This window comes from Mycteria americana (assembly GCF_035582795.1).
Source record: "Mycteria americana isolate JAX WOST 10 ecotype Jacksonville Zoo and Gardens chromosome Z unlocalized genomic scaffold, USCA_MyAme_1.0 Scaffold_30, whole genome shotgun sequence".
NCBI lineage: Eukaryota > Metazoa > Chordata > Aves > Ciconiiformes > Ciconiidae > Mycteria > Mycteria americana.
The window spans coordinates 2,129,954-2,144,600 of record NW_027445437.1 but is presented as its reverse complement, the minus strand read 5'-3'; the positions used below and the strand labels follow the sequence as shown (position 1 = coordinate 2,144,600).

At 44.9% G+C, this 14,647-nt stretch overlaps 2 protein-coding genes across 10 annotated transcripts in view; both read right to left on the bottom strand.

The window, feature by feature from the left end:
- Window positions 1-14,647, bottom strand: part of WDR7 (WD repeat domain 7) — a 144,260-nt gene that overhangs the window by 33,006 nt on the left and 96,607 nt on the right. For 6 of the 9 annotated variants that reach the window (XR_012773567.1, XM_075489070.1, XM_075489065.1 and 3 more), the window contains 4 exons: window positions 13,424-13,610; window positions 2,929-3,046; window positions 1,987-2,136; window positions 1,238-1,320 (listed from right to left, as the gene is read on the bottom strand). Coding sequence is in view for 7 of the 9 variants with exons in the window: in XM_075489070.1 (XP_075345185.1) it covers window positions 1,238-1,320; window positions 1,987-2,136; window positions 2,929-3,046; window positions 13,424-13,610 (538 nt within the window). In the remaining 2 variants the exon portion in view is untranslated. Of the gene's footprint in view, window positions 1-1,237; window positions 1,321-1,986; window positions 2,198-2,928; window positions 3,047-13,423; window positions 13,611-14,647 lie in introns of those variants that run through there. The other 3 variants (XR_012773568.1, XM_075489068.1, XM_075489069.1) reach the window with 2 other exon arrangements.
- Window positions 1-14,647, bottom strand: part of NEDD4L (NEDD4 like E3 ubiquitin protein ligase) — a 564,086-nt gene that overhangs the window by 497,438 nt on the left and 52,001 nt on the right. The gene's annotated exons all lie outside the window — the stretch shown is intronic.

Below are 14,647 nucleotides of genomic sequence, written 5' to 3'. Positions count from 1 at the left end.
GCGGGCATCCCAAAAGCGTTTCTAAAACGCGGGGAGAGGGCAGCCTCCTACCACGAGGGCGAGAGTGCTACTCGCTGCCTACGACAACAATTTTGGAGCACAACCTGCTCCCTTGGCGGATGTCCAGGAGGCAGTCATGGGGCAGAGAAACCAAGGCTCTATTCCAGAAAGGCATTTGGGACTTTCTATTGCTTACCTCCATTTCACTGACCTTTTTCCCTATGGGATGGTGCTGCTACGCAGCTGCCTGGACAGCTCAGAAGGACTTGGAAGTGCCTGGTCAGGAGATGATCTCTTCCAGTAACTACGCCCTACTACCAGCTACTAGGCAGATTACAGCAATTAGCTATTGCCATAAAGGAAATAACATTTATTCTCAAAATTCTACCTCGGAGGACGTTTTGGGGAGCAAAACTGAGTCAGGCTTAAACTTCCTATGAATGAAAAGTTTATTTGCTCTTTGGCTAAACTCCTGGTGCGAGAGCATGCTTTGCTGAAGGACTGCGCTGCTGACAACAGACCGTGAAAGGCCAGTAAAGAGCTCCTGCTTTGACAAGCCCTGGGTCCTCAGCACACGGGGAACCTCACTCTGACACATACCTGGCTGCTCATGGCGTGGTCTGAACGCACTAACGGACAGCAGCGGGCTGCAGGGCGTTTAAGCAAGCCCCCACGATGCAAGCCCCCCGCACGGGGTGTCCGGGAACACCACCACCACGCCCCCAAACCACATCCTTATTTTCTGCTGTCACCATTTTCTTTCCCCTCCCAGTCGCTTTGATGGTGGCAACTAACTCAGGCAGGTTGTGCATATTGGAATCTAACGTATTACTCAAGTACATTATTCTCATTTCTGTAACACCAAAGATATTGATAAATCCTTTGGAGGAAGCTGCTCAGCTTGCGTGGCTGTTCCAATGGAGTAGCTAGGATATATGGAGTGGTAGCAGGACAGAGTTTTTAATGAGATTACACAGTATTTTCCTCTTTTTGGACTTTTAAAATACCCAGACTTCAGGGAGTCGTTAATGCTTTTCTTTTCTGATCCACATGTCTGTCAGACGTGGCAGAGAACTAAAAGCCTACAAAAGCTTAGGGGTGAGCTAAAAACACTCTTCACATTTGCTGTTTCAAGGGGCAAGCATCATGTAAAAGATTGTTTCACTCTTAAGTAAGAAATAGATCCTGCTGGTGACCCTACGATTTACTTCACAGTATTCTTGGAGAAAGAGCTCACCTGCAGATGGCTGGAAAGCATTCCTGAAGACCCTTTTTCTTAACTAAAGATCCTTCAAGGCAATACATGATGATGTCCATAACCTTGGAAACAAAAGTTAAAATCATTTAACGTACTGTATTTTATGTTTCATGATAAAAGTTCTAACAGGCAAAAATAAATAATTTCTATGCCTGACTGCATCTTTGATATCTTACTTTAAAATACAATTGGGATAAAACAAACAAGAACCGTCTTGCATATGATAGAGTTTACAACAGCAATGGTACTGGCAACTGGAACCATTCAGAGTACCTGCGACCAGTTATAAAACAACAAACTCCCGCTAAACGTGAGCTATTAGAGCCCTATAAGTAGCTCTGGTGTGAAAAAGGCCTCTGGGCATCTGTATCAAAGTGACAAGTCTGTTACATCATCTGTACCATTCTTCAACAATATTCATCAGCATCAACGAATGCAACAGATAAAAACATCCATGTGATTCCCCAGCGCGTCCAAGTACCAGTGCGAGGAGCATGCCGTACCTCCAGCAAATGCTCTTGCTTGTTTTTTTCCCTCCAACAATGCAATTTAATGCAATTTAAGCTTTTAAAGTTCAAAAAATGAGCTGGGTGGTATAAAACAAATCCTCTTCGCACACGAAAAGGTTTATGGTCCACGCAGAAAGAAATTCTACGATTCGACTCCAGGCCAACACATTATTCACTGTTGCATCGAACCCACAAGCAGATAGGGCAGAACAGCCTTACCTCCACGAGAAGGTCCACAACATCGGTCGGCATCTTCTCAATAAGTATCTCAATGACTCTCAAGATCTCTCCTTTGGCCCGAGCAAGAGTGGTGGTGTGAATATTCTGCTGAGACTGCGTGTTCGCTGCGAGGGCAGTGTGCCTGTGCACCTACCAAAGAGCAGGGTTACACCTGGAGACTCGGACGCTCAATATTCGCCATCTGCGCTTACTGCTATACGCGTGTGTTAGGTTAAGAAAGTCTGTACTGTGCAGAATGCTTTGCTTTACTTTGAAACCTATGGATTACTTCTCCCTCCCCCATTACTCATCATCAGTAGAGCCGCTAACCGTTACCCTTGATGTAGTTTTTAAACAAGGGCTTACCTGCTTTAAGTAATTCTTAGTCTCATAAAACTAAAGGTCAAGATAAGGAAACGCCTGGGTCTTGATTACGTCATTTCCACATACTTGCACATCTTTCTCTAGGTATCAGACGGGCTTTTTTTGGCCAGCCACTGATCATCACCCATCCTATTGCTTTCGCTCAGCCAGAGCTCCAGGCTGTACCTGGGTTCACTCAGACGGCTCTCAGAGAGACCGTGCCCAGCTCACAGCAGCGTCCCTTCCTCCTCACCCTCCAAACCCCATGGCTAAGTCTCCGCTCTGTTTTAATTCATACTTGATGGGGTCGTGTCTGCATTGCCTAGAGAAAGCAGGATTTTACAGACTGCTACTGGAAGTTTATTTAACCAGGATACAACAAATTAAGCCAGACACAACTCATCAGATCACTCCTGTCATAAATTATGGGTGATTTGCAGGCATACGAATTATTACGCTCGCCGTTTCCCTTTTTGGGGAGGAAGGGAGGGACGTTTGAATCTCTGTTTCTTTTGTAAGCCTGAAGCCTCAAAGCTCGCAGGAAAAGCTGCTGCAGCCGAGCCGACTGGCCCTGCTCACCTCCTTGGCGATGGTGGTGATGAAGGCGGGTGGTCTGGCGGTGGCGATGAGGGAGAGAGCGTGCCGCGCCGAGCGGGCAGAGTCGGCGGCTGGGCTCAGGGGCAGCCCCATTGTGATGCTAAACGGGCACCAGACAAAGAGGGGAGAAAGAAAAGGAGCATTAGAAATATAGAGTGAAAAGATTAGAAACAGCTTATAATGTCAGTTCAAGGTCAACGGGAGCACTCAAACAGTTAGAATATAATGGACTTCCAACAATGAGCAGTGATTAGGAGTCAGGGTGTTCTATCATCAAATACAAAATCGAATAATTAACCATGAAGACTGAAAACAGTATGTGCATCTGTCCAAAGTGTTAAAAAGGCCCTGTTAACAAATTATCTGTATGTGCTGAATACATATCACCCAACTGAGGACAAGGCAAACGAAGAATGTCTTCCCAAGAATTTATGGTTTATTCTTTTACAAGAATTTTTACAAGAATCTTTTATTCTTATCCTTTTAAACCCAGGCTGAAAAATACCCTGTTCATGATAATTCTCCTTAATTTAGCTAAGCGCTGGGTATAGGAGAGTAAAACAAGAAGCTTCTTCAAGAACTAAAACCACCAAATCTATTCGGTTTAATTCTCTTTACTGCATGACTCAGTTGCAGCAGCATGACGAGATGACAGACAGCCCCATACCTTATGCTTTCTAATTACTGAAATTATTCAAAAGCTCTTTAGAATTTCTAAATGGAGGTTTTTACCGCAATTCTTTGAATAACAGTAAGGGATTAACTGGCATCTAAAATTTCCATACACAATGCTTTTATTTGCTATGACAAGATAAATGCAAGAAACAATAAGGTAATAACAAGTACCCAATAACTGTATTAAGAAAAATAAAATCTAGTATTTGGTAATTGAGAGAATATGTACCTGACAAAGAAGATACCTAAGCTTATTTTTGTCTGAAAGCTTCCTTCCTTCAAAGGGTACCATTTCAGCGACCGTTGCTGCACGTGTCACAGCAGAGCCCAGTTTCGTTAGGCTAGCCGTACATTATCCGGCAATTCCACAAATCCTTCCTGCGCTCCCGTCCACGGGCCCCCCAGAGCGTTCCCAATCCACGGGCCCAGGGCACAGGTACCTCTCCAGGCGCACAACTTTGGGCCTTTAGTAAATCAACCTAGTACATCAAGATGTATCCGCTCCGTGCCTAAATACAAGAGGACAGAATTCAGCAGCACTCCAAGGCACGCAGACAATGAGGGTTACAGACCAGGGAAGAGCAGCGTCGCGGCAAGGCAGTATTTCAGCGCTGGCTTCGATGCGCTGCAGGCACGCGCGTCTCCCTGGGAGAGGACATTTCACCGAGGGAAAACCGCAGCAGTGCAGGGGGAAGAAATGCTGGGGAAAGAGCTATGGGGAAAACAGGCAAGAACGTGCTCCGATACGGAATCGGGCTTTTACAGAAGGGGAGGGAACACCTGGGAACCAGTGTGCGTTGGGATTAACCTGAAACAGTCAACCTATCCCGCAAAGGAAGCTTTCTCTGACGTGACTATTGCAGCAAGGAAAGAGAGGCCACAAACCAGTCTGCCAGCCCTAAAACATTTTAAAGTTTTCCTGTAACATATCGTCTGATCAATCCTGCTGCTATGACCACACTTCCACCAAGCAGCAAGCAGCAGCCCTTGAAGTCTTTTTAAATAAAAAATAAAGACAAAACAAAAGAAAGATAATTTCTCTTGGTCATTCCTGGTATCAGTCCACCATCCGACTACGCTGCAATTCCTCATGGATTTTGCCCAGGCATGAAAAATTGTGTTTGAGAATGCACTGAAACCCCTGCTCAGCTACCCCTTCGCTTTGCTATTTTACTTAGAGATCACGTAACAAAAAAGGTATTGACCTGCAAACAACGTGCACAGGCTTACTCTTTTTCGGGGGAAATGAAGTACTTCCCTGCACACCACCACACCCAGCGGTCGCCGTTTCTGGGGCTCAGGGAGGGAGCGGATGCTCCCACGCCGCGCAGGAGGACCGCAGCTCCCAGCCCGCGTGAGCGGACGGCGCTAACCGGCCAGCGCAGAGGCATCGAGTTTTAAAGCAGCTCCTTCACCTTAGCTGGTTATATTACGAGTCTACGTGAACGCTAAGTGTTAATTAAAGTGAAGCTTTTCGTTAAAGCAACTATGTCATTCAAGTGCACGTTAACAATACGAGATCGTTTTATTATATGAAAAAAGATAAAATCTGCAGCTTTCTCTACTATCAATGTGATTTCAAATGGCTTAATACTTTGACAGATGTACATGAGAGAAAAAAACCATTCAATAAAAGGCATACTAGTCCCGTGAGATAATCTTATCTAGAATCTGCAGTTTCCGAAGGACACCGTGCATTTCCGGACGCCGAGGCTGGCCCAGGTGGGTAAGTTATGGCTCATTACCACACGCAGTACAGTGACAACAGCGCACCAGACAGCACCATTAGCGGCAGCCGCGACCAGCCGCCTCTCATTCTGCAGCCTTTACGCACCCGCGCAGTCCCGCGCTGCCAGAGGGATTACTCGTTTAAGTCCGGGCCGCCGCTTCCAGCGCTCCCGCTGCATTCGTTTTACGCATTTCGTGCTATCAGGATGGCTGAACGGGAACGCGCTGCTCCAGGTCCCCAGCCTGCCGGCACGAGTTCAGAGGCTGCCGGCCAGAGGTTCAGCCGCGTCCACTTCGCTCGGCACACCCGGGAGGCAAAGGGCCCCACGAGCTCTCGTTACTCCTCCGGACCCACCGGGCTGGTTGGCTTAGCCCTTCCTTACACCTCAGGGGAGCCTCAAGGCTTCTTTAAACCAGAAAGCTGCCAGCAACCTCTATGGCAGGCAGGCCACAGGAAATAAAAGCAGCGTCACGGAGAAGAGTACAATCATTCCACACTCCTATCCCTTTAGCATCTCTATACGCTTCCAAATTTGTAAAAACTGGTTTATCATGGTCAACAAAGTTCGGACAGAACCTGCTCTGAAAAGAAATGAGGGAAAGGAGGAATGGAAACGACCCCAAAGACGTGGAAATCCCGCTACACGTGCCTTGTATTCCAGGCACACCCCCCCCCCCCGGTACAGCGTCAGCATTGCCATCGTGCTGTGCCACAAAGCCCGTGGGGTTCAAACCCGCAGGACTCCAAATGGCAAGAAAAAGCATCATTCACCTGTTCAAACTCCAAAAATATTTGGGTTAATCTGTCTATTCACCCTGTGACAATATTTGAGCGCTTCTCTTCTTTCAGGCTAAACCAGAAAAATTATTTCTCTTCAACAGAAATTATTGGGATGTTTCTTACGCTAGACTTTACGACGGCATTATCTGGAAGTGAGACAGGAGGAAACCTACATTTTCAGAGCCAGGATGGAGAGCACAAAAGGTGGTTTTTTTCCCCCAACACTTCAACTAGAGACCACATGTGAATGTGCGTGAGAGAAAATAAGCGTGGCGTGGTGCTTCCTCGGGCGCACTGAAAATCTCCTCTCGCGCACTATTTGAGGGGGTTCCTCTTCCCCAGTGCTCTTTGACTGAAACTTTTTTGTGAAGAGTAATAGAAGTTTACAAACTCGACTAGCTTACTGCAAAGTCTGTTTATGCTCTTGTAGAGGATTTAGGTAGCATGGTAACCGAACAGTTACTTTATTTCTTTCTTTAATTTAGAGAGAGATATGTCTATAGAGGACAACACATTCTCTCTTTTTTTTTTTTTTAAAGTGTCCTTAAATATAATTCTCTATGCAAGATCTGATTTTATGTTCTGGAAGCTTACAAATTAAATACTTTGCAACAAGAACTTCAGGGCGGTTAACGCATTCTCTGCCACATCAACTATTTTTCCAGAGCAACAACAAGATGAGGTATGGATCACCATTTTACAGACCTGAATTCACCTAAATACATACCGAAGTTTATTGCCATTTTCTTTCCCACTCTTCACCATCATTGTATGCATTAACATTACTGAATCTGAAAACCAATAAGGTCTCTGCAACAATAAAGATGACCCCGTTGGCCTTTTACTTGTAAAACCATATTTGAATAGACCTTAAAAAATCCCGCGTGGATGTGACGGACAAACGTGAGGAGGCAGGAAGGAGGAGGTATGGAGTCAGGCTTCCAGAGGGGCTCATTATCCCCCCAGAGCAACCAAACCCTCAGCCCCAGGACTCGTTTCTCTCAAAAGGCTTCATGTCTCTGCCAGCAGCACTTTTCCTTACAGGGTGCTTGGTAAAGCGTGCATTTTCCTGAAAAGCAACAGGCTTTTTGTTAATTCATTAGCATGGCTCAGCAGTGGTAGTATGTGGGCAGAGATTAACCCCCTCCTGGGCTGGGCCAGCTGCTCTGCACGTCCTCTTTCAGAGGAAAGCCCCGAGAGATGGGACAGGCACACCGCACCGCAACCCAGAACAAAACCGAAGCAGATGCAAAACTAACGTACAGAGGGAATGCTGCCTTTCACACCCGGACTTCTATTCTTGTATTGATGAGCTTTAGGACTTCTGCACGCCCAGCAAGAGCCGGCAGCATGTGCTGTCCCTCCTGTCCTCATCCTGCCCCTGACTTCCCACCGCACCGTACGCAGACGTTCGAGGAGTCGTTTCTGTACGCACAACACAGACAAAATGGATGCAGCTTGTGCTGTAACGCATGCCTTTAACACCGGAGACGACGTTCTACCTGCAAACGACAGTAAAACCCTTGGATTTATTGCTGTATTCATTTGTGCTCGTGATTTGTGCCTTTTAGCTCATTTCTAGAAGGCTGATCTCAGGGGCCAGCATCCTGCGTCATCAGGGAACGATGCTCTCTCCCTTCCCAAATCCATCACCAACTTCCCCCACGCCAGTAATCCGAACAGCTCGAGTTTTCTGGGAACCAATATACTATTTGAATAATGTTTTCAACGCAATACAGATTATTTTAATAGATAACTTGTTTATATGTATAGCACAAGTTATCCCAGCTTCAGAGTACTGTTTATGCACTTCCCTATCTACAAAAAATAAGGAAGATGCTTTTAAAAAGCTGATTCTTAAAACATGTGGAAAAGAACAAGCTACCTGGGCAGAGCTGTAGGTCATACCTAGGAAACAGGCAGACGGAAAAGGTTTCGATGGCAGTGAACAGAAAACGTAGCAATCGGACCTCTACGTTTCTTGACTTCCATAAAGCAATGCCAGGTGAAAACTTCATGGGACTAAGAATGCGAGATTTCAGCATAAAAGGTAATGACCTTGGCTAAGCTCTCTTCGTTAACTGGACTGGAAGAAGGAAGCCGAGCAGTGACCCAGCTGGCTGCATGGAGCTCGGGAGGGACCTCACAAAGGACATGTCTCCCAGGGATCTGCTGACGGGTGCCAAGATGGGGCCATCTCGCCCTTCAGGGAAAGCCGCTATTCTGCAAAACAGAGACTGAGCCCCTCTTCTCTCCTCTGGTTGGAGACTTTGCTTTGATGCTCTGCGGCCAGAGGGAGAGGAAAAAAGGGAAGACGGGTATATCCCATTTTATTTAAGAGAAACCTCTACATCAATACACCTCCAAACCACTCTTGTTGCTACAGGCAGCCTCGAAGTGACGGCTGAACGAACGGGAGGAACCAAACTCCCTCCGCGGCATAAAGCCAGCGAGTGTGCTACTCCTCTTCCTCCTCCTCGGCCTCCACGAGGCTGCAGGTGCCAGCGGACCCCTGCCCTTCGTGACGCAGCTGCAGCTCTCTAGGGTGGGCTCCAGCCTCCTGGAATCCAAGGTCCACCCCAGAACTGACACGGACACAAATCCCCGCTATTTCCAGGTTCAAATCCTTTCTGTAGTGGCAGCGTGCAGTAGCTTGCCACATCACCTTTAGGACCCAGTACCCAGCTCACATTTCTCCTTTAAAACCCTCAATTTCAGCAATTGTTTAGGCTACGTTCTAAAAATGTTCCACCGTACTTGAAAACTAGGGATGCCCCTACTATATATCCTACGGCTCCACAGATAGAATCCATAAGAATATAAAAGCATAGTAACGTTTTCCACTAAACACAATCAAAACTAAAGAGATTCAGCCTAATTATTTTAGTACACACATATATATAAAAACATATGGATCGATTAGAATGCAATTTGCTAATTTTGGTATATTATATCATAATCTATACCAAACTGTAGCTTGTAATTCAAAGAGCAAAAATAACGGACAGCAATGATCCCTATCGTCATCCATGCCAAGAAATCAAAGCCTAATAAATGCTGCAAAAATACTCTTAATCCTCACAACCGAGCAGTTTCGTTCAGCATGGCAGGCTAGCACGGTGTAATCTTTGGGGACTAGGATGAACTGGGAGAGTGGAGGAGTTATAAATACCAGAGTTTTGGATAACGGCTCAGATATTTATTTAATTCAGAAGGGAAAAAAGAAAAACGCCGCTATTTTTTTTGGTCAATAAATGTGAAGTGATTTTTTTTTCCTTTTTTTTTTTAAAGCAGAAGCTTGACATAAAAGCTCTTTCATAAAACGTTCTTAACATCAGGGAGAGAAGCCAGGCAGCTGTGCGCTGTTATTGTGTACACGGTAAATCAGGCACAAAAAGGGGCAGCTCAGCAGGGCACCGGGAGGGTAAGATGCACACTTAACCCCCTGCACACATTGTTGCTCTATTTCTTTCCATCTTCGTCTGTCTGCAGCCGGTACTGTATCTGTCATGAATGTAACAGGCCATTTTCAATCTAAATCTTGTTATGGATTAATAAGCAAACACTTTCTCACTTATTATGCAATTTATCATGATGAAAATTGCATCGGGCTCCTCAAGGCTACATGCTGATACATTCATTTATTCAGTGCTCCGTGGATAGAGAGCCATACTAATCTTTATGACAGCTAAGGATGTAATCGCAAGATGAAAATGACTTTCTGAAGAACTGCGTTCGCTTGGCTTCTGCGAGCCTACATTTACATACAATAGGGCTTAGGAGATTCTCTGGGCAGGCACAACAGTTTGGCTTCTTTTCTCACACTACCAGAAAGAACTGAAGTTCAGACAAATAACAACGTTCATCCAGTTTGTACGTATTTCTCTAGAAACAGCCCCCCCCCCCCCCCAACACACGGCAATCGTTCGTTCTTTAAACCTTGAGGAAATTAAAACTGCTGTATAAAATGGGCCATATCTGCCTTAGCATAACGTAAAAGAAAGGCAGAAAGCTTAACACCTCCACGGACGGATGATAAAATGCATAGATGGTACTAAGACAGCCCCGGTCAGTTCCTTATTGCATCCAGCGCTTAACATATGTGTGTCTATAAGCAAACGTCTGTAAACACATTTGTAAAGTACAATTCCTTCATAACGGAGCCGTCTTCTAAGATTTGAAGCTGAGGTTAAACGCTACGGGCGCGTAGAAGTGCTCACGGCCTTAGGTGTTATTGCTACAGAAGTTCTTGACTAAAACAGAAAAGTAACTGAAAATGTAAGTACGTAGTTTCAACACTTGACAATATTTGTAATCATAGGGATATTCTAGGGTTTCATATGTTGCAACACGAAAGAGCAGTGTTTGCTGTGATTTAGCAAACAACAGCCTTAGAATAAAATGGAAAACTGGCTAATTGTTAAAGGATTTGTTTTTTTTTTTTTTTTTAATATCTGCAGCAGGATTATTACGGTAATGCTGCAAACAAGGACATCTGTAAGCTAAGCAAAGCCCCTCCTGCCGCTAAGCGCAGCGTTTCCCGTGCCACTGAGTATCCCCAGCGCGTGGAGGCCTGCTGCACTCTTCAAGCAGTTGTAAAGTCCTGCAGACATTTCCTTCTCCTTTCACGTACACCTCTCCTCTCCCGCGCGCTTCGGGACATACCCAGAAAGCCTGGCAGACATTAGCAATGCCATCGAGCAAGCTATTACCTGATGAAAAATGAACCTCTGCATTTCATGAAAAGAAATACAGTACAATTAATACCTAAATAATCAATTATGATGACCTCGGCAATTTCAGACACTAGATTTTTTTCTTTCCCCCAAGCAAAAAGCTTGCAAAGAAAAATATCACAGACCAGTCAGCCGTCTTCCTTTAGGAATGAAATGGTTTCTCCGTCAATGAACGGTTTATCAATTACTGAATGGGTTACAAATTAACACTTAAAGAACACCACTAATTAAAATACCACGTAGAGAGCACTACATAAATTAAAAATTAAGCATGAAATATGTTAAAAAAACCCCTAGGGACTATTCGCACAGCGCTTGGGATGCCAGACTTAGAAAGCACTAAAACGGCAGTCGGTGCGGGTTAGGAAAGCTCTACCGAAAGGGCCGGCACCGCCGCGACTGGCAGGGGCGGAAGGGTCTGTCCTGTTCTGCGTGGAAGCACGGCCCGTCAGCCCGGACTCGGACCGCAGCACTGCGAACGCGGCGCCAGCCTACGCATTTCAGAACATAAACGCGCTCAACAACAAAAACGCGCTGAGGTTTTGTTAGAAAAAAGATCAATTATTGCTAGATTTTATGTGATGAAAATTGTTATTAGATTGAAGTATTTTTAGTAACAGTCATTTTCCAAGTGGATGTCTGCAGAGCTGCAATACTGCAGTATTAACTCATACCGGCAACCAAATAAACACGAAATTTGTATTTGCTCCAGGCAATCCCCCGCCTAGAGCAGGAGCTACACGTTTTGTATGTCCTAACTGGGGACTAATTTGTTCCTATGCAAGAGCCATGTACCTATGAATAAAAATTTTATCTCAGTGACACTAATGCATGTCCACTTATATTTTTCAAGGTTTTCCATTAAAAGCAGGAAGCTTGAAATAGCTTTCAAAGCCAATTACATAAAGCATAGTATGGTGGTTTTATTTCATATAAACAGCCTGCTGTGGTTGCTTCTTACAGTGACTTTTTATTTTTTCTTTATTTAAACAAGAAATCAGAGCCTCTCCTTTTGCACTTTTAAGTGGCTTGCTTTTTTTATAAAAACTAAATACAGAAAAAAATTGTTCGGACAGAGATTTAGAAGAAGTTTCAGATGAGGTGATCAATTTTACAACAAACAATAATAAAAATAAGGACTATATTGCAAAGCCCTTTCCTGTGCAAGTAGTCTTGTTGTCATTAATCAGATTAATGGTGTGAGTAAAGACTGTTCATGTGAGAATCGGGGCCCCAGTTGAAATTTATTACATTTCGGCCTCAGATCATAAAATTCGTGGATACTCAATGAAAATGCTACTCATGTCCTGCAAAGCTGCATACATTAAATAAATCCCAACCGTTAATATTCAAGAATCCCATTATCTTAACACAAAATGCATTAAAAAAAGGTAAGACACTACCTTTATTGCACAAGTCATCTTAATGACTTCGCTTACGCGTTTAGCCATAATTATTTGATTTAGCCATAATTATTTGATGGCGTGATTGATAGCACGTAGCACTATCAAGTGTGACAACCCGCATACATACTGGTGTATACACAACTAGAAGTTGTACAATTACAGTAATTTCTAAGAAATGGAACAAAGATGCACTTAGAGTTCCATGCACCAAAAAACCCACCCATCACAAAAAACCAGTATTACATTTTTTTCTGTGTATTTTATGTCGAAGTGTCAGAATTCCTCATGAATTCCCCCCCAACCCCAATTACAAATACCTGATTGAAAGAAGATTTTATTTCAAAGAGGTTAGAATGGAGCTACAAGACAGCATACCGTATAAATCTTGATTTAGGACACTTTAATAAGTTGTTCTCTGACCCTAGAGACAGGCTGTGGTCTATTGAGTTTATGATTTCTTAGCAATCCTTAAATCTACAAGTTACCTTGATGCTATTAATAGTGATGCTGTTGATAAAATAACCACCTTTTCCAAAATGTGCTTTCCAAAACAATTCACATCCTGATGGGATGGCTTGTAAAACCATGGGAAAAAAAAATCCAGGTATTCAGAGACACCGGTGGAAAATACCTTCTGAAAATACTATTTTTACAGTTAAGAAAGGGTAAAAAATATTATGTTAAAGACAGACAGACATATTTTAGATATAAAACTGTTTAACTCGCTTCTTTTCTCAAAATTACTAGCAGTATTACCGGAAGATTAATGCTGTGTAGCCCCAGGCAATGCCTCCCAAGAGCTTGGTGTCTCCCAGTTTAGGCGGGGTGACTCCCCGTGCCGCGAGAAGCCAGCACCGCAGTGCCGCTGCGCTCAAGCGACTGGATCTCTCCCGCCGTGGTTAAACCCTCTCCTTTCCGAGATGGCCCACCGCAGCTGCCCGAGGCTGCAAACCGGGCCGGACGAAAGCAGACTTGAAATTGTAATTTAGATGGTACTGGTCAAATGCAAACCTTGAAACAAGGAGTTATTCCTTGTCCCACCTTCTGGCCAAGTACCAGAGCTGTCAGGATTTGGACGAACTGCTGCAAAACCTAGATCCGCAGGTGGGAAACGATGCAAGTATTTGTAAGTGAATAAATGAGGTACCTACTTAGCGAGCTGTTTCTCCGCGTCAGCGCAGAGCTCCAGAAGGCCCATCAGCACGGCGGAGACGTCCATGTAGGGCTCCCAGACGGTAAAGCCTCGGCCGATGAGGTCGATGGCGGTTCTGCGGATGGTGCTGTGCGCGGGCAGCTTGGGGCTGGGCGGCTGCAGCAGCAGAAACGTCAGCGCCTTGCCTGCCGAGCAGAGCGGGAGAGAACGGGACAGTGAAGAGAGAGCTGCAGAACTGATTTTGCCTTGTTTCCAAATACCTGCTCTTGAGAAACACGTAGTACAGAAACCTGCTCATAAGTCACCGTGTTAAGGCTTCATCTCACCAAGAAAGTGCAGAACCTTCCAACTGCAGGGTCTTCCCAACGTCAGTGAGACAGACGCGGTTCCGTGGGTATCAGGTATGACAATTAACTGCAGGGCTGTTAATTAACTCCCCGTGCCATGGATTTCATGCAGAATCCAGGATGGCAACCCACGGCAGTCCCCAGACGCGGACACTACCGACGCTGGGCACGGCCGGGGATACCGGTACAGCCTGCCCGGGGTACAGGCTATCCACGCTCCCCGCCACCACTCCCAGCTCCACGAGCAGCAGGAGGCAGGGAGGCTGTTCTGCTACGCGGGAGCATAGGACTGACCGGACGCGTGCACCCCGTCAGCAATGCTACAACCCTGCCAGCCGCTGCCGACGAGAATTTTAAAGCATTCTCAACGGCAACGACGGGCGGTTTGTTACTGGAACGCATCAGTCTACGTGGCACCGTGACCTGAATCAAACAGGCCCATGCCAATACTGCCAGTGCTGAGACTTAAACGTAGTATTTTCACTACAGAAGAAATAGTACTAAATGTATTTTTGGAAAAAAAATATAATAAGTCTACAGGCCTAAATATTTCTGCCTGAAAACTGCAAAAGAAGTCAAAATAAATCAAAATAGAAATTATAGAATAAATCAAAACGGAAATGATAAAGAAATCCTCCCTTCAACAGACACTTGCTAAGAAAACCCTGAAAATCTGTAATGATATTAACATACGTAATAAAGTTTTCAGAAAAAAAGGTACATCATTTTGAAAGGATGTCTAAGAAAAACAAGCTTAAAAGATTAAACTTGAGAAAACATCAGTTAAAATAAACCATGCTGAGATTACACGCCTTTTCAGCGGTATCTTGGCTACAGCTAGAAGCAGCTCACGCTAGGTGTGCTTAACTGAGTGA